Raw genomic sequence first — 22,194 nt, 5'->3', positions numbered from 1 at the left:
GAAATTCTAGGAGCTGCAGTTTAAAGAAAAATCTTTTCCAAACTCTGAGTATTAATTACAACCTTCATATCCAGGAGCTGTTTATCTTGGAGGACCAACTGTGTCTCATTTGTGGTGGGATCCATTGCCTCTCATGACCCCCTTTGAGACTTTTTCTTGTTGAAATGATGCTGACCTAGGTGGCCCCTCTGTTGTTCTGATCCATTGGCCTGATCTTTGTATGTGTGGTATCCTCAGCTTTTATGAGCCACAGAAGGGAGAAGGACCTTGGCTATGCGCAGAATCCTGCTGGTGTTTTGCGCAAGTGGAAATTCCTCTATGGCAGGGGTTCCATATGACAGAAGTTGCAGCGAAGACACTTGTGTGACTCTGAATTCAGCTCTCTTTTGTGAATCAAGACAAAAGTTAGGAACTGCCTGAATCCACAGGCACAAACATGGATTGCAGTCAGCAAAAAAAGTTCCATTTTTGACAAAATTATGAATGCGAAGCAGGAGCAACATTTTATATTCATTATGAATAAATTAGAATCTAATTGTTCAATTAAATGTGCATTTTATGCACTGAATTAAAAGTTTATTTTTTTAAGTTCAGTTTGGTCACCTGCAGTATTGTGTGTGGTTCAAATATTAGAAATCAGGCTTCTTCATTTTCAAACATGCTATTACTTTTGTAAGGGTACACACATTAACCAAACATTTCCTAGGGGTGTGGGGTCTGCTGTGTGGAATTGGTCAGACATTATTTGTCTCAAGTATCTGTATTTGCTTCAAGATGACAGAGGTGGAGTTAGGCATGTGGTGCATTTGCACATGGCTGCACATTGTTGCAGATGTGCATCCAGCATGGGTGCAAATGGATGCACATGGACTTGGACTGCTAACATTGGCATCACTAGGGAAATGCAAGGAGTTCGGACACTATCATAGGGGGTGGCACAGGGCAGCAGCGAGGTAGCCGCTATTCTTTGCAGGAGGGTGAGGATGGAGTGAAGCTATGGATCTTTCTCTTTGCTCCTCCTCCTGCAGTCTCCTCTTCTCAATCTCTTTGGCTCCTTTCCACCATAATCCTCTGGGGAGGCTGTTTGTTATGACTTCCTTTTTCCTTGAGAGCCCAAATACGCATCTGAGGACGTAGACTCAAGTCACTGAAGGCTCATGCTACCAGCTGCTTTCTTTCAGTTAGTTTCAAAGGTGCTACAAGATCCAATTGTTATGCCAGGATCCAGCCCTCAGTCACTCCTTTTTGACCTTAGATATCAAATTACTATCAAAAAGGGATGTTTTCCCTGCTTTCCATTACCAAAACATTCTCACTGCTTCCTATTGAGCTAAACTAACTTCCCCCATGGGACACAATTTGTGGGTGCCCTCTCAGCACCCCCTTCAATTTATGTAACACCTTTGCATACTGATTTTCCTTGAGAATAGAGAACTTTTCTAATTAAAATACTGTTTTTGCTTAGGGAAGCGTCCTGTCTTTGGGAGTGGGGTGGGATGGTGGCGGCAGGATGCAGGTTTCCTGGGGTGAGACTTCCCTATGTGCACCCCATTCCAGGAGGTCCATGGGGGTGACACCCTGAGTTATCACACTGGGTGACACCCACCCTAATTATGGCACTGATTTCACACCACCATTCATTAGCACAGCAGTTTTTGTGCAACTGCTACTTGCCTGTGAGTGATGTTCCATTTCCTTAATGTAGAATCTTGCACTAGGGCTGGCATACTGTTGATGTTTTGCATAGTCATAGCTTCCTTTATGCACGTGGATGTGTTTTTCTAGCCATGGTATAATATCCATATTTAGTTCATAGTTACATAAGCAGAGTTCCATAGCATAATTGTTGCACATGTAGTTGTGCATGCTTGGATGGTGCAACACAACACATTTATGCCCTCAAGGTTCCCCTTAATTTCTCTGAGACTGCAGGAATATGATCTGCACATGCAGATTTGCCACTGGTTGCATAATGTCAGTAGTCTGCAGAAGGGTGACATGGCACAACTACCGCTTAACTATCTGAATGTAGATTTACAAGCATAACACAGGGGGAAAAAACTGTGGGTTTTTGGGGCTATGTGGCCATGTTCAAGAAGAGTTTATTCCTGATTTTTCAGGAATTCTCTGAGGATGCCAGCCACAGATGCCAGTGAAATGTCAGAAATAAAATCTTCTAGAACATGGCCACATAGAACTTCCTGACAGTAAAAGCTGTTTGACAGCTGGAACAGTGGAAGACGCTGCCATGGAGGATGGAGGAAGCATAGAATCCTAGAGTTGGAAGAGACCGCAAGGGCCATCCAGCTTTCTAATTCATTAAGGTCATTTTGAATTTTGATCTGGGGTATTAGTTACTACTCCTAATTTGGTGCCATCTGCAAATTTGATAAGTATGCCCTCTATTCCTTAATCCAAGTCATTGATAAAGATGCTGAACAGCCATGCAGGAAATCACAATGAAAGCCTCCCCATCAGATGGCCATCCAGCCTCTGTTTAACAACCCCCAAAGAAGGAGACTCCGCTACCCTTCAAGGGAGTGTGTTCCACTGTACGACAGTCCTTACTGTCAAGAGGTTCCTCCCAGTATAGAATCTCTTTTCCTGGAGCTTGCATCCATTGTTCCATGTTCTAATCTCTGGAGCAGCAGAAAACAAGCTTGCTCCATCCTCAATGTGACACCCCTTCAAATACTTGAACAAGCCAAAGGCTAGTGTTTCAGAATTGCCCACGTCTTCTCCCAGAGACAATCCCCCTGTATATTGATGTCATCAATATGGATCACCACCTTTAGTCCCTATATTGGGAGAAAGGTGGGATATAAGAAAATAATAATAATAATAATAATAATAATAATAATAATAATAATAATGGATGATGGGACAGGTGGAAGGCAGGTCCATTCAATGGTTGCAGCTTTCTCCATCCCTAGATTTGTATGCAATTTTCCTCACTTTGGAATTGACTTGGTTGATCACTTATTACTGTATATCCTTGAAGTCTCCTTCTTTGAAGGTTTTTAGACAGAGGTTGGAAGGCCATCTGTCAAAGGGACTGCTTTGATTCCTGCATGGCAGAATGTAATTAGATTGAGTGGCCTTTGAGGTCTCCCCCTACTCTATGACTCTATGAATGCCTGTTTGACAGTGAAAGAATTCCAACAGGTACTACTTCCGTTACAGAATCCCTATCTTTCACTGGGAAGCTATACAATAATAAGTGTTCAACCAGGTCACTTCCAAGATGAGGAAAACTACATGCAATGAGAAAGCTGCACCTGTTGAATGGACCTGCCTTCCACCTGTCCCATCGCTCCATGTACAGAGGGATTGTTCCTGGGAGAAGACGCGGACAAATTTTGACACACATGCCTTGGCTTCCAGTTTGCTCCTGGACCGAATCCAAGCTAAAACTCTAAGATGATCAAACTGCTGGTATTTTAAAAGCTTGTGCTCTCCATTATGTCCTTGGGGTTTTGTTTTGGGTCTCCTCATCACTTGCGAGATAGTAGGAGGATTTTTGGAAGAGGGTATTTTCTGTAGTGGCACCAAGTCCTTTCAACTCTTTTCCAGGGGATTTCCCCATCCTTACTAAACAGCTGGGTTCTACGATCATGTTCTCTGTGGCTAGCTGGTCCTGTTGTTCTATTTCTACTTACATTTCATTTTTATTTTGAAATGTGTTGCAGTCACATTTGTGTTGATTGTGAGCAGGGGCTCAATGTGTTCCAACAGAAGATGACAGGAAATAACTATCTAAATAAATAAGCATGTATTTCCCCCACTACTACCAAATGTGAGTTGAACAGAAGAACACCCACCTTGCTTCTCAAGCTTTAAAACTCAACATCTCCAGTTAAAATTATCAGGTAATACAGGGGAGAGTAAAGCCTAAATACCCTGAAGGCACCAGATTCCGTCTGATCTTGGAAGCTAAGCAGGCTCAGCTCTGCTTAGTACATAGATGGGAGACCACCAATGAACACCTGGTGCTGCAGGCTATCTATTTCAGTGGAAAGAACTGGAAAAACCACCTCTGAGTATTCCTTAAGAAAACGCTATGAAATTTGTAGGGTCACTGTAAGTCAACAGGCAATTTGGAGATACATAACACAGACAGCACAGGAAAGACATAGGCAACTGGTGGCCCTGCAGACTTACCAGATTGCAATTCCCATCAGCCTTAGCCAGTGAGATGCTGTGCGCTGCAGTCTAGAAATATTGGGAGGGCCACAAACTTATCTGGTGGGCAACTGATGAAAGAAAAGATTCCTTCTTTGACTGAGATGTTAGCAAGTCACTGTGACTCAGTAGCAAAGCTTGGGGATTGAAGACTGCAGCTTCCAGAATCCCCAGTCTGCAATGGAAATTTTGTCGTCTGTTCCCCCCCCCCCCCCGCACTGGTTTTTCAGGCTTGACACAAGGATAGGGAATACTTGGCCAAATGGGTAAGAAGTCCAACCAAGAATTCATTCCTAAGAGGAGCCTTGGAATTGTTACCCTCAAATGAATCCATTCTTTTAAAAGGCCAAAAAGGAAAGTCCTCTTCTATGAAGGTTTTTAAACAGAGGTTGGGTGGCCATCTGTCAAAGGGAGTGCTTTGGCTTTGACCATGTACTCCTGCATGGCAGAATGCAATGAGAATGGGTGGCCTTTGAGGTCGCTCCCAACTCTATGACTCTATGATCTCTGCCTGTTTGACAGTGAAAGAATTCCAACGGGTTTTTGTAATACTCTTCAAATGGTGTCTGTTGGCTTCTATGTCACCGGGGCTGGGGGGGGGGGGGGGAACAGTGACCCTGATCCAGATTTTAGTCCAAATTTTATCCCCCCAAATAGTTGCAGCATCTTCACAGTTTCTTTCAAACAGGAGAAGGCAACCATGAAAAACTGTGGGCCACTTTAGCCCTGCAAAGAGATCTTGGAGGGCCACACAATCCCCCCCCCCAATCATCCCCAGGTGCCCTCTGGGAGACCTGGAGAACATTTTCAGCATTTTGGGGGACATTTTAGGAGAGGCCTTTTTTAACAAAAAGTGAGCAGAAGTTACTTCCTCTATTTGTTATTAAAAGAGGCCCCTTTGAGATCCTTGAGACCCAAAAGCACAATAGACAGGCCCTAACATGTCCTTTACAAGGCATTTGGGGGCAAAAAAAAGTTTGGGGGGCAATTGCCATTTTGTGACCCCTGGGTGGCCCTGGAGGCCATCTTTTGCCCCTTTCTGCTTTAAAAATTTGAACTGAAACTCTGCGGAGATTCATCTTGCAACTGTACACTTTCCCACAATGGCATTTTTTTTCTGACTGGGTAAAAGTCCGGATGCATTTCAGGAAGGTGGCATTGCTTTGCAGGTATGAGGAAACCCAGCCTCAGCCAATCCAGTGTGTGTGCCAGAAACATTTCAAATGGTCTGGATGGGCTAAAAACTGAGATGAAAAGAAAAGTCGCTTCTGCTCTTTGCATCTTTTAAAATTATTTCCACTTTTATTTATTTTTTTCTTATCTCAAGCGATGCTTGCATTCATTCCCCTGAGCACCACAATCCAGGTCCCACTTGGTGTGCTGGATTGACTCCAAAACATACAAGGAAAAGGTGGAAAGAACAAGAGAGAGAAAGAGAGGGACAGAGAGAAGAAACCAAGCAAGAGAGAATAAAGACAGGAGGGAAAGCATCACAGTCACTGCACAAGGAAGGAGAAAGATGGGAAAAGACACAAGACAGAGAAAAAGACAAGACATGAGATCGTCAACCGCTTCCTTCCAGCTCCCCTTCTTTGTGTGCATGAAAACCAAGTGCCCAATTGTTGGTTCAACCTTTGGTATAAGAGCTTCCAACTGGTTAACCTGCACTGGTACCCAAACCATGGTTCTGTCTGGACCAGGCTTTTTCCAGTCTCTCTGAGGATCTATAAAAAGGCTTTCTTAAGGTCCTTTCCCAGAGAGAGGCAGCTATGACCACATCCACCTCTGCAGAGAGAAGTCCTCCAAAAGCTGTATCTCCCAGTGATGCACCAGTTCCTGCCCATCCTTGGCTCCTGTGGTCACATGGCAACGGCATCATGTCTATGTCCAAAATCTAACACAGAAGGCTGCTTTGTAGCTCAGCTATGGGGGGGGGGAAGGAAAAGAGCATTTCTTTGGTCAAGAGCATGATTGTTTCTAGTAGTTGGGGAAGGAGAACCCAAGGCAGGAATGGAGAATAAGGGTCTTTTAACTCTTTGCTTGTCTGTGCCACTGGCCGGCGCAACTGTGCTACAGATTCCACAGTGGTGAACAGCCATGTTCGTTAAGTGTCTGGATGATGGTTTTACCTCTCCTTTATTCCATGCCTCACAGGTGCCATTCTGAAAATCCAGCACCCTCCATCCTACCCATTGGCACATCTTAAAGAACATGAGGTAGATGAAATCAGTTCTTTCTTTGGTACATTTACAATTTTGCACTAGCACAAAAAGAGATCCCTGCCCCATCCTGCCCACCCTCCCCATCCCACCCGCCACCCCCCAAAGTCCAGTGACTCAAAAGGAGACAAAATCTGGTTGCCTCTCTCCACAGCTGTCTAACCACCACGAGGCCAAGCTATCCGCCTGTCCTCCTTCCTGGACCCCAAGTTTGGCACTGTGAAAAGGACACCAAGGTCATGGGCTTGTGTGCTGGTTCCCTGATGGGTAATCCCCTTCCTTTGTGAAAGTGAGGTATCCGAGTTGCAGGGAAGAAGGAGATGGAAGGGGGGAATGAAGAACAATGGCTGTGGGGTTAAGAGGAAACTGATTCCTATCAAGAAGTGCAACTCACAAAACCTCACCTTCGTTGTGCTGCATGTGCGTCCTTCCACCTGGCTCTGCTCACTGGTCAATCCCACAATAGACGGTCCTCCCCCCCCCATTCTTGTCCCCGATCCCACTTCCAACCTCTGTAGGGTCTACCTTCACATTCCTCTATTAATTCTCCCCCTAGCTGCTTCCTTTCCCCCCTTGTTGTTATCAGTCAAGTCTGCACAGGTTGGGATGTCAGGCACCACCACCCCCGCCAAACTTCTCCTCCAGGTTCTTCTGACTGGTTGGAGCTGTAGCAAATTCAATAAACTCAAAGGCTGGAATGGGGATCATAGGTGGGGTGTCAGAGGAAGTATAACATGGCAGTGGGAGAGAGTGGTGTGTGTTGAGAAGATACCATCCATCCCAGTGCCAATGTATATCTGAGAGACAAAGGACAAGGGAGGATGCACACAACATCTGTGTACACCCCACCTCAAAACTGCCCTTGGGTCTTCTCGGGAGTCCAAAGGGCAACCTCATCAAAGGCCCATCAGAAATGAAGGAGAAACAGCTGGCCCAATACAGCCTAAAGTTTAGACCCCAGCTCTTCCTTAAGTTCTTTCCCCCACCTTCCACTCTGGTGTATTTCTTCATCCCGACCTCTGCCCTGACCAGATGTTTCACTTGCATGCTACCCCATGAGGGTGCAGCAAACCTGTCCACACTGAGCCAAAACCCCAGGTGCCCCCTTCTCTTGCACCCTGGCGCAGATGTGTAGGAGTGTCGCCTTTCTGCTGTCTGAGGATGCTGGCAACAAGTCAAAGGGATGCAAGGGTCAGGGAGGCTCCTGGGCATCTCCCCTCAGGGCGAGGTGCTGGATGGAGTGTGACCACGTGATGCTGTGGACAGCAGCTGGCTCTGCGATGTCACAGGGCTGATGTGGCTGTGGGTGCTTGCAGTGCTGCCAGGAATGCCAGACCTTCGGGCAAACAACACACCTATCCGAGGAAGAGAAAAGTAAAAGTTACTGTGAGACGGTGGCCATAAAAGCCAATTCAATTCTAGATTGTATCAACAGGTGTATATAGTCCTGATTGTGAGAAACTGTACTGCCATTCTATTCTGCTTTGATCAGACTGAAAGACTGTGTCCAGTTTTGGGCCCCAGAATTCCAGAAGGATATTGATAAGCTGGAGCATGTCCAAGGAAGGGCAACCAAGGCGATTAGTCTTGAAATCTAAAGCTTTACAAAAAATGATTTGGGGAGCTGGGTATGTTTAGCATACGAAAAGACAACATTCGCATAACATTGGCCCTATACAGACAGCCAAAATAAAGCTGCTTCAAGTCACTTTGGAGATATGGTGTTTCAATGATGCATCTGTCCTAAGAGTCTGGAAGCTGCACCAATGCTGCACTCCAGTCCTTAGGACTGGAGTGTGGCTTTGGTGCGGCTTCTGGACTCTTAGGATGCATGCATCATTGAAACACCATATCTCCAAAGTGACTCGATGCAGCTTTATTTTGGCTGTCTGTATCAGGCCATTGTTTACTTTCCTTCTTGTCAGATTGTAAAAGTGTGGGAGAGGGTTGGAAATGGGTTGTAAAAGTGTCCCATTTGCCAAGCTGGAAAAATCCATTTGGCAAAAATGATGCTTTTACCACACTCTCCCAAAATTTTACAACCTGGAAGAACAAATGCCATGCTGAGAGAGAAAAAGAAACAGAAATGCATGTCTTTTAGTTTGCTTGTGAGGTTGGTTTAAGAATGCAATAAGGCTCTTAGAGAAGACTGAGAGGCGACATGGCCAACATCTCCAAATATCATAAAGAAGATGGTGTGAGCTTGTTTTGTGCTGTTCCAGGAACTACAACATGCAAGAGAATAGATACCACCTAGACTTTCAAATTGCAAGAGAACAGATACCACCTAGACATTAGGAAGAACTTCTTTCCAGTAAGAGCTTAGAGACAGTGGAATGGACTGTCCCAAGAAGGGATGGACTCTCCATCTTTCTGGGTCCTGCAAATTCATTCCCATGACCTCCCTGATTGATTGTGTCCATCTTCCTCTCTTTCTACTGCATTCTACTTTTCCTAGCATTATTGTCTTTTCTAACAAGTCATGCCTTTTTGTTATGTGACCAAAGTATAGCAATCTCAATTTGATCATCTTGACTTCCAAGGAGATTTCAGGCTTGATCTGTTCAAGCACCCATTTGTTTGTCTTTCTGGCTGTTCATGGATAGCACCCTGAAAGTTTGGGCTTCTGACCCCATTGACACAAGCTGCCCACTTTCCCTGTCCCCCTTGATACCATCCATTTGCAAAGTCGACAACTTTACTTTGTTGTTTGCTCTGCTAAGGAAAGTGCATCCGACAGTCAAGTGAGGGAGCTTACGTAGGAAGACCCAGGAAGATGGGGACAGTCAAGGAGGGGTTGCATGGTAATGACTCTGTGCTGCTAAAAAGATGATACAAAACAGTATCAGATGGTGTCTTCTATGTCAGTGGGATGGCAAATGCAGCATGGGTTTCCATCTGCAGTTCAAAGAATCATAGAATCATAAACCCCAAGGGCCACTGAGCTCAGCCCCATTCTGGCATGCAGGAAGACACCAACCAAGCCTTCTTTTTGAGTGACAGATGGCTATCCAGGTTCTGCTTAAAAACTTCCAAAGAAGGAGACTCCACCACTGTCTGAGGCAGCCCATTCCACTGTTAAACAGCTCTTACTATCAGAAAGTTCTTCCTAAAGTTTAAGTGAAATCTCTTTATCTGTAGCTTGAATCTATTGCTCTGGGTCCTAGTCTCTGGAGCAGCAGAAAACAAGCTTTATTTAATATTTAAACAGGGCTATCATTTCATTTCTTCACTTTCTCTTCTTCAGGCTAAACATACCCAATTCCCTAAGTCACTCCTCATGGGGCTTGGTGGTTTCCAGAGCTTTCACCATTTTGGTCTCCCTCCTCTGGACAAACTCTACTTTGTCAACATCCTTTTTGTGATCAGAACTGGACACAATATTCCAGATGAGGTCTGATCAAAGGAGAATAGAGTGGGGCTATTACTTTCCTCAGTCTAAACACTATACTCCTAGTGATGCAATCTAGAATTGCATTGGCTTTTTTAGCTGCTGCATCACATTGTTGATTCATGTGGTCCACTAAGACTCCTAGATCCTTTTTGCATGCACTGCTGTCAAGCCAGGTGTCACCCATTCTATATCTGTGCCTTTCATTTTTATTGCCTACATTTCTCCCTGTTGAAATTAATTTTGTTAGTTGTGGCCCAGCTTTCTAATCTGTGAAGTCCATTTTGAATTCTGGTCCTGTCCTCTGGGGTATTAGCTGCCTCCCCTAATTTAGTGTTATCTGCAAAGAGCTGCCCAAGCTGTTGAATCTAGCAAAGTTCTGCAGCTTGGATAGCTCATTTTAAAATCAGAGTAGATTTGCCACCAACACCAAGACCATCCCACCGACTTGGAAGCCACCAGGTGGAGCAAGGAGTTATGCAGGGCATGCCACTTGGCTATCCCAGCCTGGCTGGCACCTATGATTTCACCAGCCCTCAGCATTTTCAGTTTTGTCTCTGCCATTCATGGCGCTAGAAACTTGTCTTTTGTTTTCCTTTTAAAGTGAAAGGAGGTGATCTCAGAATTTAGATTTCTGCACGGGAAAACAAATAGCATGGAAACACCAGGGGAGCAGGAAGAAAACCTTAACAGGTATGGCTCTGTCAAGGCTGCAAGCCTTTAGGGATCTGGCTCCACATTTGGAGAACAGTCTTCCTTTGTACTTCTGGCTGGATAAGAATTCTTACTCATTTTCATAAAGTGTTGAAGAACTTCCTCTTTGATTCATCAGATTAAGAGTCAGCCTAAGGTTGCCAAGATGGGCAACGACTGGCGGGGATTCCATTTTTAGTATATTAAACTGTTATGTTCTATGGTTCTGTACTTGATTATGTAAGTCTGAAGTTCCACCCTTTGGCAAAAAGGGTGTTATAAATATACATCACTGGATGTGCATGCACAGCATAGAGGACATGCGATCATGCCACGGGGCTCTCTAAGAGGGGCTTTAGAGGGGCCACAACCAAGCACCCACATACATAGATCGGTCCCCAAGGGCTTTATTGGCAAAAGGTGATAAAGATGGCAACCCCCCCCCCCCCACTTCATTATGATGGATTTTATAGTGAAGAGATCAAACCGGCAGCTGGGCCATGGCTATAACTTATTGGATTTCCTGCCTTCAATTACACGAGGCGAGCGGCCCTTCTATTTACCTGTGTAGACAACTCCATTTATTTCTATTGACATGTTGATGCTGCTAATGCCGTTGGTGGACAGGTTCAATGCAGCTTCCTGTCTGTCATCTGGAAAGGTTTGGAGGGTGGGAGAGAGAAGAAAGACAGGAAGGCTTTAGGAAAACAGTGAAGAGAATGCACCTGCCCCAAAGTTCACACCGAAAGTGCCCGACCACTGCAGGAGGGTATCATAAAACCCTACTGCACGGATATGTGATCTGTGCACCAAAGGTAGGATGTCTGAATTGTTTGTCACAAGGCAAGCCCATCATTTACGATGACCAAAAGGTGGGCATTTCACCAACTCACACATCACAAGCTAGTGTGTCCAAACAGCTTAACAGATTTATGACTGACTGGTTTTATTTCTAACTGCCTTCTTTCCTTCTAACCCATGAGACCCAAGATTAGTGTACAGATTAAAACAAAGTACAACTTTGTACAGCCAGCATGGCAAAGTGGTTGGATTATGACTCTGGGAAGCAGGGTTCAATTTGGCCATGGAAACCTACTGGGTGACTTTGGCCAAGTCACACACTCTCAGCCCAAGAAAACCCCATGATAGGGTGGCCTTAAGGTTGTCATAAGTCAGAAATGACTTGAAAGCAAACAACAGCAACAACAACAGCTAAAATAATAAAAAGGTATTTTAGTAAACTATTTAAATAAACGATCCTATTAAAACATCAGTTTAGAACGGTATGAAAGCATTTACCAAATGGAACAATAGGAATTGAAAGAACAGCATGCACAACCTCCATTAAAAGATCCTTCTTAAAATCATGAAATGCCTCTTTAAATATAAAAATCTTTGCCGGGTGGAGAAAGGAGAACAGAAAAGGAGCTGATGAACCTCCGGTGGCAGGGAGTTCCCCAGGCAGCCACCCAGAAGGCTTCCTCCTGGGTTCTCACCAGATGGACCTGTGTTGGTGGTGGGACTTTAAAAAAACTGCTCTTCCTCAAGGATCTTAAGACACAGACTTATTGACTGTGTTTCCGACTCATGATGACAATATGGTGAATCTATCACAGTGCGGTGGTTACAGCATTGGACTATGACTCCGGAGACCAAGGTTTGGATCCCCACTCAGCCATGGAGACCCACTGGGTGACTTGGGCAAATCTCACTTTCTCAGCCTCAGAGGAAGGCAAAGGAAGAACAAATCTTACAAACCTCAGAGGAAGAACAAATGTTACCAAGAGAAAAAAAATCTTGCCATGATAAGTTCACTTTAGGTCCTCTGGGGGGAACTAAACTGGCAGCTGGCACCCAGAGGACTTTTTCATCAGCCACCCCTAGAATGTGGAATAACCTGCCAGTCATGCAGTCTGAATTTAAAACAGTATTAGAGACCTATCTCTTCCAGCAGCCCTACTCAGTCAATTTTAAACTATGAATTTTAAACTGGTATATTTTTAATTTTATGTTGGATGATTTTAATATTTACTATCTTTAATGTGTTTTAATTTATGTGTTTAAATGTTTTTTAGTGTTTTAATCTATGTTGTATCCTGCTTCAAGCCTTGGGGGGAGGCAGGTAAGAATTAAAATTTATTATTATTAAGGCCACTTCCTATGCCCCTAAAGCAGGTGTTGGGAAAGTATGACTAATGGGTCACATGTGGATCTCAAGGCTGTTTCTGTGGCCTACAGAACCACTTGACTACCATAATTTTTCAAAGTAGACTTCTACAAGCAACTTGTTAAATGGAGAGTTTACTCCTTTCCCAGCTTTGACCTACCAAGCTAAATAGAAACTATCCAGCAGGTCCTGCTGAATGCAGAAAACCTCTCCCTCTGCCCCTGGAGACCTTTTAACTTTTGATGGCGATGCTGACAAGTAAGTTTATCACACAGCACTTGCAGGAACGGGAATGGAATGAAACAGCATGGAACAGGGGGAGAATGAATGTTACCACAGGAGGGAACACCACCGATGCTGACGGGAGTCCCCAACCTGTTCCCCATCCGTTCCTGGCAGCCAATTTTGAAGAATGGTTCAAAATAGTCCTTCAAAATCAGCTGCCATGAAACAGATGGGGAACAGCTTGGGGACTCCTGGTGGCACCAGCGACGTTCTCTCTTGCGGTAACACCCATTCTCCCTCCCATTCCATGCTGTTACATTCCCATTCCTGCAAGTGCTATGTGATAAGCTTAAGAGATTCTAAAACCCATCTGCCTGGTGACAAGGAGCCAGAACCACGACAGACACCAAGCTAAGAACTCCAATGTGTGACAGGACAGGCCTAAGGCACTTAAAGGGCTCCCAAACTGATGTAGCCAAGTAGTGAGGATGCTTTCCACTGCCACCTTAGTGATGGGATCCTGTGGGACAGCTGCACAGGAGAAAGGACTCACCAGCACGATTGTTGATCTTGATGTTGACCGGGAACTGCGAGGCCATGGCCAGGAGGTTCTGTTGGAGGGCTTGTTGGACCAAGCGTTGTTGTTCCTCAGCTACCAGGGCCATCTTCTTCTCTGGAGGCTCGCCCGTTTCCAGCTTCTCCCGCAAGTGCTCCAGGGCAACTGCCTGGGACGCTGCTGCTTGCGCTGCCACCAAGTGATGCCCAGTGAGAGTAACAGGGATGGCAAGGCGGCTGGACACCGCTGAGGAAAGGATGCTATCCTCTGTAAGAGAAAGATGGAGTGGGGTGAGGGAGTCATGCAAAGAAGGAAGGTGAGGTAGGGAGGTTGTGGGTCAGGACCATGGGTGGGCACAATGTGGCCCTCAAGGCTGTTTCTGTGGCCCTTGGCTCATCCAGATTACCCACACTGTTGCTCAACATTACTAAGAAACACATCAGTTAAAAACACATCAATTTAAAAGGATAAAATAAGACATAAAACGATCCATATTTAAAATCAGAATTTAACCATTTGGATAAGCTTGTTGGAAAAGACTGGTATTTAATGCTCTTTGAAATTCGGACAGCATATTCAGCTGTCGAATCTCTTCGTGTAACTAGGTAGGCAATTCCAAAGTCTAAAACATATAGTTTGAATTCCATTAGCAAATGCCATCTGGCCTCATAGGATCGTAGAGTTGGAAGAGACCACAAAGACCATCCAGTCCAACCCCTTGTCATGCAGGAACTCCCAATCAAAGCATACCCAATAGCATCTCCCTCAGAGGGAGAGAGACGAGCCAGTTCCATTGATCCTAGCCTGAGTAAGAAGAAGGGCCCTTCCTCCAATCCATCTGCCATGGTCCAGGCCTCAGAGGAGGGAAATACCACTGGACTTACTCCCCTTCCCCACTGCCATTCCCTTCTCCTTTTATGTCTTGTCTTTTTAGACTGCAAACTTGAGAGCAGGGAAATGTCTAATTAACTAATTAATCTCTGTAAAGTGCCATGTAAATTTATGGTGCTATATAAATAATAATAATAATAATAATAATAATAATAATAATATTTCCCACCACTCCCTACGGGATTACAACATAATAAATGCAAAAAGGTACTTCTACTGAGATCCAAGATGTTGCTGTCAGTTGTGAGGTCACAACCCTTTTTGTTAGGCAGAGAACGCCAAATCTCTCAAGACAAGCCTCCGTGCTTTTGCACTAGGAAAATTTTAGGTGGTGTTTTGGTAAAACATGTCAAATGTAGTCCCACTTGAATAAAATATGTTTTACCTTTATTGGAGTTAGAACCCCAAATAGCAAAGTCCCAGTCCACTGGATCTCTCTTTAGGATTCCCCTGTAGTATCTAAAATGTGATATCTTCACATCCCGGAAACATATCCAGGAGTAGCCATGTTGGCCATATAGCAAAGTACAGTAACATCCAAATTTAACAAAACAGTGATATCTTTTTTGGAACAACCAAAACACACAAAATACATGATGCAAGTTTGTTTTACTGAAACAACACCTAAACCTTTCCTGTTGTAAAAGCATGGGAGCATGGGGCTTGTGACCTTGCAAAGAAGAGAGACAACTTGGATTTCAGGGAAGTACCTTTTACATAATATATAATATCATTACAAGCACACATTCCTTGTTAGTCTTTTGGCTGTTATTTTTCCCAGGCTCTCAGCAGCATTCAACCCATACATCTCCATGACCTGGAAGTCCACCTGATTGCACCTGGCGGGAGCTCTCACCTTTTTTGATGGCATGAACTTGACTGATCTGGTTGCAGTTGTGAGTGGAGATTGTGAGGGAGGGCATGGGGATTTTGGGGGAAGACAAGACACCTCCCGGGGTGCCCACGGGGGAGTAATTGAAGAGTGCTGTCCCAAACGTCTGCCGCCGCCCTTCCCTCCGGTTGCTGTCGATGGCTGCCTGGAGTTCGCCAGGGGAGCTCAGACCCCGCTTGTCACACTCGTAGGGGTAGAGGTATTTCATGTATCTGCCAGGTGCAGGGAGAGAAAAGGGAGGACAGGGAACAAGGATGCTTTGCAAGAGGGATCACTCTGCAAGATTATCCCCAGATCTTGCCCAATGTTTAGCAGCTAAGCCTGGGTTGAAGCTGGTTAATGCCTGAAGACCACCAACGGTGGGAGAATTGAAAAACACAGCTACATTAGTCTGGAAAATCTGTATGCAAAGGAATCTTGTAGCACCTTTGAGACTAACTGCGCTTCAGTGGTTCCGTTCCTACCTCTCTGGGAGGTCCCAGATGGTGCAGCTGGGGGACGTGTGCTCCAGTGAGCGGGCCCTTAAAACTGGGGTCCCTCAGGGAGCCATTCTGTCCCCTATGCTATTTAACATTTACATGAAACCGCTGGGAGAGATCATCCGGAGACATGGGGCGCGGGGTTATCAGTACGCTGATGACACCCAAATTATTTTCTCTATGTCTCCGACTGATGCAGTGACCGGGGATGGCGTCTCTTCCCTCGTGGCCTGTCTGGAGTCAGTAATGGGCTGGATGAGGGAAAACCGACTCAAACTTAATCCAGAGAAGACGGAGGTACTAGTGATAGGTTCCCCTGGTCCAGGAATGACGGTGGTTCCACCTGTCCTGAATGGGGTCACGCTCCCCGTGAAGGACTCCGTGCGCAGTCTGGGGGTGCTTCTTGACTCTTCCCTTCACCTGACTGCTCAGGTGAATGCGACAGTCAAGAGCACCTGTTATCAGCTTCGGCTGATTCGCCAGCTGCGCCCATACCTGGCCCAGAGGGACCTTGAAACTGTGGTACACGCTCTGGTAACTTCGAGACTGGATTTCTGTAATGTACTCTACATGGGGCAACCCTTATATCTAACTCGGAAGCTGCAACTGGTGCAGAACATGGCAGCACGGCTGGTCACTGGTGCTCCCAGGACCAGCCATATAACACCTGTGCTTAAAGATCTCCATTGGCTGCCCATTCGCTTCCGAGCACAATATAAGGCGTTGGTTATTACCTATAAAGCCCTAAATGGCTTGGGTCCAGGATTCCTGAAGGACCGCCTCTCCCCGTACATTCCGCCTCGCACCCTCAGAACATCCGGGCAGCAACTCCTGAAGGTGCCTGGGGCTAGGTTGGCTGCTACGGCCAGAAGATCTTTTTCCACAGCTGCCCCAGCCCTCTGGAACACGCTGCCCACGGAGCTCCGCTCATCCACCACCCTGGCCCAATTTAGGAAGGGCTTAAAAACCTTCCTATTTAATCAGGCATTCCCCGTTTAAAACATCCTGTGGGCCTCCCTCCTCTCTCGTGGCCGTGAGGTTGGGCTAAGGGGCTTTTTATTGTTTTTATGGATTGTTAATATTGTGTTTGTTTTTAACCTTGTACTCTGTTTGCGCTTCGGTGCACTTTGTTAGCCGCCCTGATCATTCGGAAGGGCGGGGTATAAATAAAAATTTTATTATTATTATTATTTAACTGAAAGAAAGAAACTGATAGCATAAGTTTTCGTATATTTGGACTGCTTCCAGTTCAGTCCATGCATCTGAGGAAGTAGACCAAGTCTACGAAAGCTCATGCTACCAGCTTCTTTCTTGCAGGTTATCTCAAAGATGTTACAAGTTCCCTTTGCATACTGAAGACCATCAAGGAATTCCAGAGATCACAAGAGAAGCCCGAGATCCTGGAGACCCACAGCCAGGAACAGTTGACAGTATTAGGCTATCAACAGGAGTATAAAAGTAACAGGAGTGTGGATCCCACCCCATCCCACTCAAGCTTTACTGAAAGATAGAGATAGAATTCAAAGGAATAGCCATATTAGTCTGTAAAATCAGTATATAAAGAGATCTTGAACTACCTTTGAGATTAACTGAAAGAAAGAATTTGGCAGCGTGAACTATCATAGACTTAAGTCAGGGACTGGACTGGATGGCCCTTGAGGTTTCTCCCAATTCTATGATTCTATTATTCTGCTTCCTCAGATAGAAAGTAGACTTAAACCTATAAAAGCTCATGCTACCAAATTCTTTCTTTCAGTTAGTCTCAAAGGTGCTACAAGATCTCTTTACATACTGAAACAGAACAGGGACCTTGAAGTGCCCATCATCCACAGCCTTCCCCGCATGCTTTTAAAATTGCAAATATCATTTCTAATTTAGTATCTGTGCCCTTGAATTGGGGCATGGTGTTGCATGCCAAGTGGTGTCTTCCTCTGTCCTCTTCTGGGATGACGTCCAGCCTACTGCCCAGCCCTCTGCCCTCAGCAAACGCCCAGTGCCAAGCAGGTGACCACTCACTGTGTGCGGAGGGTGAAGGCTGCACTGGTGATGGAGGTGGGCAGGTTGAGGCCCTTAGTGATCTCCCGCCAGATCTTCTTGTTGATGACCTCCACCAGGCCCCCTTTCTCGGTCACCAACCTGTAGAGGGTGTAAAGGTCCAGGACTTGCTTGGCCATAATGGGAATCCGGTTGACGGGGGTCCCTTCAGAGAGGAAGAGAGGAAAAATGGAGGCAGGGGAATCTAGGGCTCTGAGAGGGGTGGGCAGGGGCCCAAGGGCTGAGGTACCCTTTTGGACACCTTCCGACCCCTCTGCAAATTACACCGCCAGGCTTGTAGGTAACCAGAGGAGACCTTTTAGGTGCATTTCAGATGTATTTGTTTGGGTGGATAAGCCTGAGACAGTATATATGGCCCGCCTAGGAACTATTTTTTGAGATGATCAGGGTTGGAGGAGGTCTGTGAAGGCCCTCAGGAACACCAAGGCTGCATGTGGCCCCAATGGAGACCCACTGTAATAATTTTAATTTGTAAGGCATATCTTGGGGAAAAGGCAGGGTATAAACAAAAATGAAGATGAATATGATGGAACCTATGGGGCCACATGAGATCCCCCCCCCCCCCCATAGCAGAATGCAGCCCCAGAGATTCCCAAAGGGTCCCAACACCTGCATGTCTCCAAGGTCTAGATGAGTCCCCTGGGATCCTACAACACTCTGGGAGCTACCTGTGGCTTTCAAAAGCCCCTTGGGACCCCAAGAACTGCATGTGGCCCCTCAGAGATCCACAAGACCCCAAAGGTGGCATGCGATCCTCCAAGAATGCCCCCTGGCAAAGGCTGTACATGGCCCATGGGTTTTGCAGTCCTCACCTCTGCTCTAAGATGAGTAGCCGGGTCCATTTTTCCCAGGTCCTGAGAAAGTTAACTAAAAAGTTGGACTACAGCTCTCAGTATCCCCCAGCCAGCATGATCACTGAACACATAGCAAGACATAGCCAAAACCTCATCTAAATAGTTCCCCCTGAAAGTAGCTTTCTTAGGCTCTGAGTTTATCTACCAATACCCCCAACCTCTCCACCAAAGAGGGGTTCTGCTTTTTCACCCTAAACTGACAGCCAGTGGCTCAGTTGGGGATCCATTTTGGAATTCTGGGTTTTTGTTTTGTTTTGTTTGCTATGGACTGCTGGAATCCTGTTGAAGAGTTATGTCTCTGCAAGTGTGTTTACGTCTGCAGGAATTAAAATTGGCCAGTTTCATAATGTCCACATCCAGTAGATGATTGCTGTTACATTACTGCATACGGAAGCCAGCAAATGGACCAATGCACACTGTTTCTGTTGGGAGTGCCAGTGTACATCAATACAGACCAATGTACATTGGGACACTCTTGTCAGTGTCCTTTTATAGATTTTCACAATTCATTAATAGCTGTTCTTAGCACATCTGCTATGTAGTTATGTACAGGTTGAATCTTCTTTATCTGGAATTCCAAAATAAAGGAGCATTTAAAATATTAAAATGTGTTTAAATTATTATGTATAATTCATCTTCAGGTGATGTGTATAAAGTGTATAGGAAACATAAATGAATTTTATGTTTAGACTTGGGTCCTGTCTACACGATATCTCATTATGTACATATAAATACACTAAAATCTGGGGGGGGGGGATCCAAAATCCAAAACACTTCTGGTCCCAAGCATTTTGGAGAAGGGAGACTCAACCTGTATACATAAATATACAGTACATAATATACAACATGATAGAGGATTCCAGCTGACACTTCTTTATCCAGGTAAGATTACACCCTTCCATTTTAAAATATTCAAGACCGCTTGCAGTGGGGATAAAATTATGCGCCATTAGATATTTTTAGAGTCCAGAAAACCATATATATATTTATATATATAAAATGCTTAAAAAGGCAGTAGCATCTTAAAGCAATCTCCATAAAAGTTCCATGAAATAAAAACCCTATTGTTAGAATAGCAGCAATGGGGCCAAGCCTGCCTGGAAGCTGTGCAAGTCACTGGAGGCCATGACTAAAAAGGCCCTATCTTGAGTCTACTTTCAGCAGCTCAGATTGTATGGAGAAAAAAACCTCAAACTGGAGTGGATTTGTTGGACAAACTCATGTGGAAGAAAGCCCTTCCTGGAATGTATTGGTCTAAAGACATTTAGGACTTAGCTTGTATTCTCATCACCCTCATTTTATTTATTGGTATCAAGAGCATCTGTGGAATGCGGAGGGACTACTGTATTTCTGCAGTGCAGATGCAGCCCCCAGACTCAAAGAGTTGTCAACCCACAAGTTACAGGTTGACTGTGTTACACAACCCTTGTGCTGAATGGCAACATTGTGGAACCAAATGCTCAACCAGGTGCCTAAGGGGATGGGAAACTGAGCGCACAACCAAATACACACACACAAGGGCACCACATGGGTCACCCCACTTCCACATGCTTGAACTGAATGTGGACACTGAGCATCAGATAAAAATGTCTCGCTGCCTCTGTCAGAAACTTACATAGGTGTAGAGTCAGTCCCTATGATGGTGGGCCCTTTGGCCATGCCTGCCATGTCCCACACAATCCTTCACTTGTGACTGAAGGGAACAGGATTTGCCACAATCCTGTTGGTATCTTACAATGCACACATTCTTGTACAGCAGTAGTCTGATATTTTTCTCCCATGTGAAATGGTCATTTTCTCTTCAAGGTTGCAGAATTGGAGCAACATATGTGTCCCGTTTCATGTAGATGCACATGTGTTTACGTCTGCGCTTCTTTGGTGCAATATGCATACACAGGCTGCAGAATTTAACTTTCTCAAAAACTCACTTTGTCTGTCGCAGTGTACTTTTTCAGGTCTTGCATCAGTGAATGATCAACTCCTAGATTAAATCAAAGATCATTTTGCCTGGATATTTTCCTAGCCCCTAGTCCAGTCAGTTACCTGCTAGTGAGCTTAATGAAATATTTTTATTATTTTATGGCTGTTTTATTGTTTTATTACTTGAGTTAATTGAATTTCCTAGATTTTACAAGTGTGAGATAGCTTTCTGGAATGAAAAGTATTCTAAAAATGTCTGACTACCTGTTTTTCTTTGGTCCTTCAAGTTGTTTCTGAAATTTGTTCAGAGGGGGCTTGCCACTGATAGATTTCTCTAAGGCGGAGGTGTAATCCGCTTTAACTGCCATAGATATTTAGCCTTGCCTATCAGAGAGCTCTGGGGCTGCAACAAAGTACAAACCCCAGGGTTCCACAGCATTGAGCCATGGCAGTTTAAGCAGTGTTAAACTACATTATTTCTGCAGTGCAGATTAGACCTAATGGCGGTTGATTTGTCCAAGTCACCCATTGGATTTCCATGCCTGAACAAGGAGTCCCTGGTGTCTCAGAGTCCTAGTCCAGCACTCAAATCACTTTCCTATTATTTCCTTGGCCTGGTTTATTCAGTGGAGGTTTGACACTGCCTTCCTTTCTGGCTGAGAGAGTGCAACCTGCCTATGGTCTCCTAGTTGATTTCCAAGCAGGGATTTCAACCCCGGTCTCCAGAGTCTTTGTTCAACTCCCAAATGTCTGCACCGTGGTTTGCTCTCTCATATGATGACCTACTAAACAAAACTCAGAAGAAGCCAGCCTGTTTCATGGTAGATACTCAGCACAGTTGTTAAGTGGCAATCAAATATTTGTCATTGTTGAGTACCTTTGAGTCCTTTTTGACTTATGTTGATTCTAAGTGAAATCCACATTTGGGTTTTTCTTGGCAAAATACACTCAGATATGCTATGGTCTTCATTTAAGGCTGAGAGAGTGTGACTTCCCCCAACTAATCCAGTATGTTTCCATACCCGAGCAGGGATTTGAATTCTATTCTCCAACATTGTACTCAAACCACTGATGAGGAATTTGTTCCATCCAGCAGAGGGCGACAAACTCAGAGATAAGAACTGCATCTCAAGATGGGCCAAATGAGAAATGCAACTTTACAAACAAATATAATGTGAGATACCCTTTGGGAGGAGTTGCTTTATATAAGGGTGTGTTCCTTACAACAACAACAACAACAAAACCCTTTTAAAATGAAGATGTAAGCTAAATTCAATCCAAAGAAATAATTAGAACTGGAGTGGAATTCACATACATATATACATGTCCATCTGTTCATCCACCCACTCACTTGTTCTCCTTCCATCGCTCTTCTCCAGGGAACTTGTATCAGGTGCAGAGGACAATTTTATGACTTTTGCCCCAAATGGCAAAAACATGGAAGTTGCTGGAAGTCCACATTTTGGAAAAGAAGTACAGTAGGTCCTTGGTATCTGCTGGGGTTTGGTTCCAGGGGCCCCCATGGATACCAAAATCCATGAATGCTCAAGTCCCATTAAATACAATGGCATAGTAACATAATAATAATAAATAATAAAATAAAATATTTATTTATATCCCACCTCTTCCTTTTTGGGGATCGAGACGGGTAACAACAGAGTTTAAAATGC

General features: G+C 44.8%; 1 protein-coding gene across 1 annotated transcript in view; it reads right to left on the bottom strand.

Annotated features, from left to right (window-relative positions):
- Positions 1-7,619: 7,619 nt before the first annotated feature.
- LOC149324265 (AT-rich interactive domain-containing protein 3A-like) overlaps positions 7,620-22,194 on the bottom strand; it is a 115,701-nt gene continuing 101,126 nt past the window's right edge. Inside the window, exons 4-8 of the mRNA XM_089488596.1 lie at positions 17,712-17,895; positions 15,181-15,428; positions 13,431-13,700; positions 11,049-11,138; positions 7,620-7,756 (exon numbers count right to left, since the gene is read on the bottom strand). Coding sequence (XP_089344722.1) covers positions 7,620-7,756; positions 11,049-11,138; positions 13,431-13,700; positions 15,181-15,428; positions 17,712-17,895 — 929 coding nt within the window. The remainder of the gene's footprint in view (positions 7,757-11,048; positions 11,139-13,430; positions 13,701-15,180; positions 15,429-17,711; positions 17,896-22,194) is intronic.

Source organism: Sceloporus occidentalis, unplaced genomic scaffold (genome assembly GCF_023333645.1).
Source record: "Sceloporus occidentalis isolate IW3139 unplaced genomic scaffold, rSceOcc1.0.p SCAF_1, whole genome shotgun sequence".
In the NCBI taxonomy this organism is placed as follows: Eukaryota; Metazoa; Chordata; class Lepidosauria; order Squamata; family Phrynosomatidae; genus Sceloporus; species Sceloporus occidentalis.
Note: the sequence above shows the minus strand (reverse complement) of the source record. Positions and strands in the feature narration are given on the sequence as shown.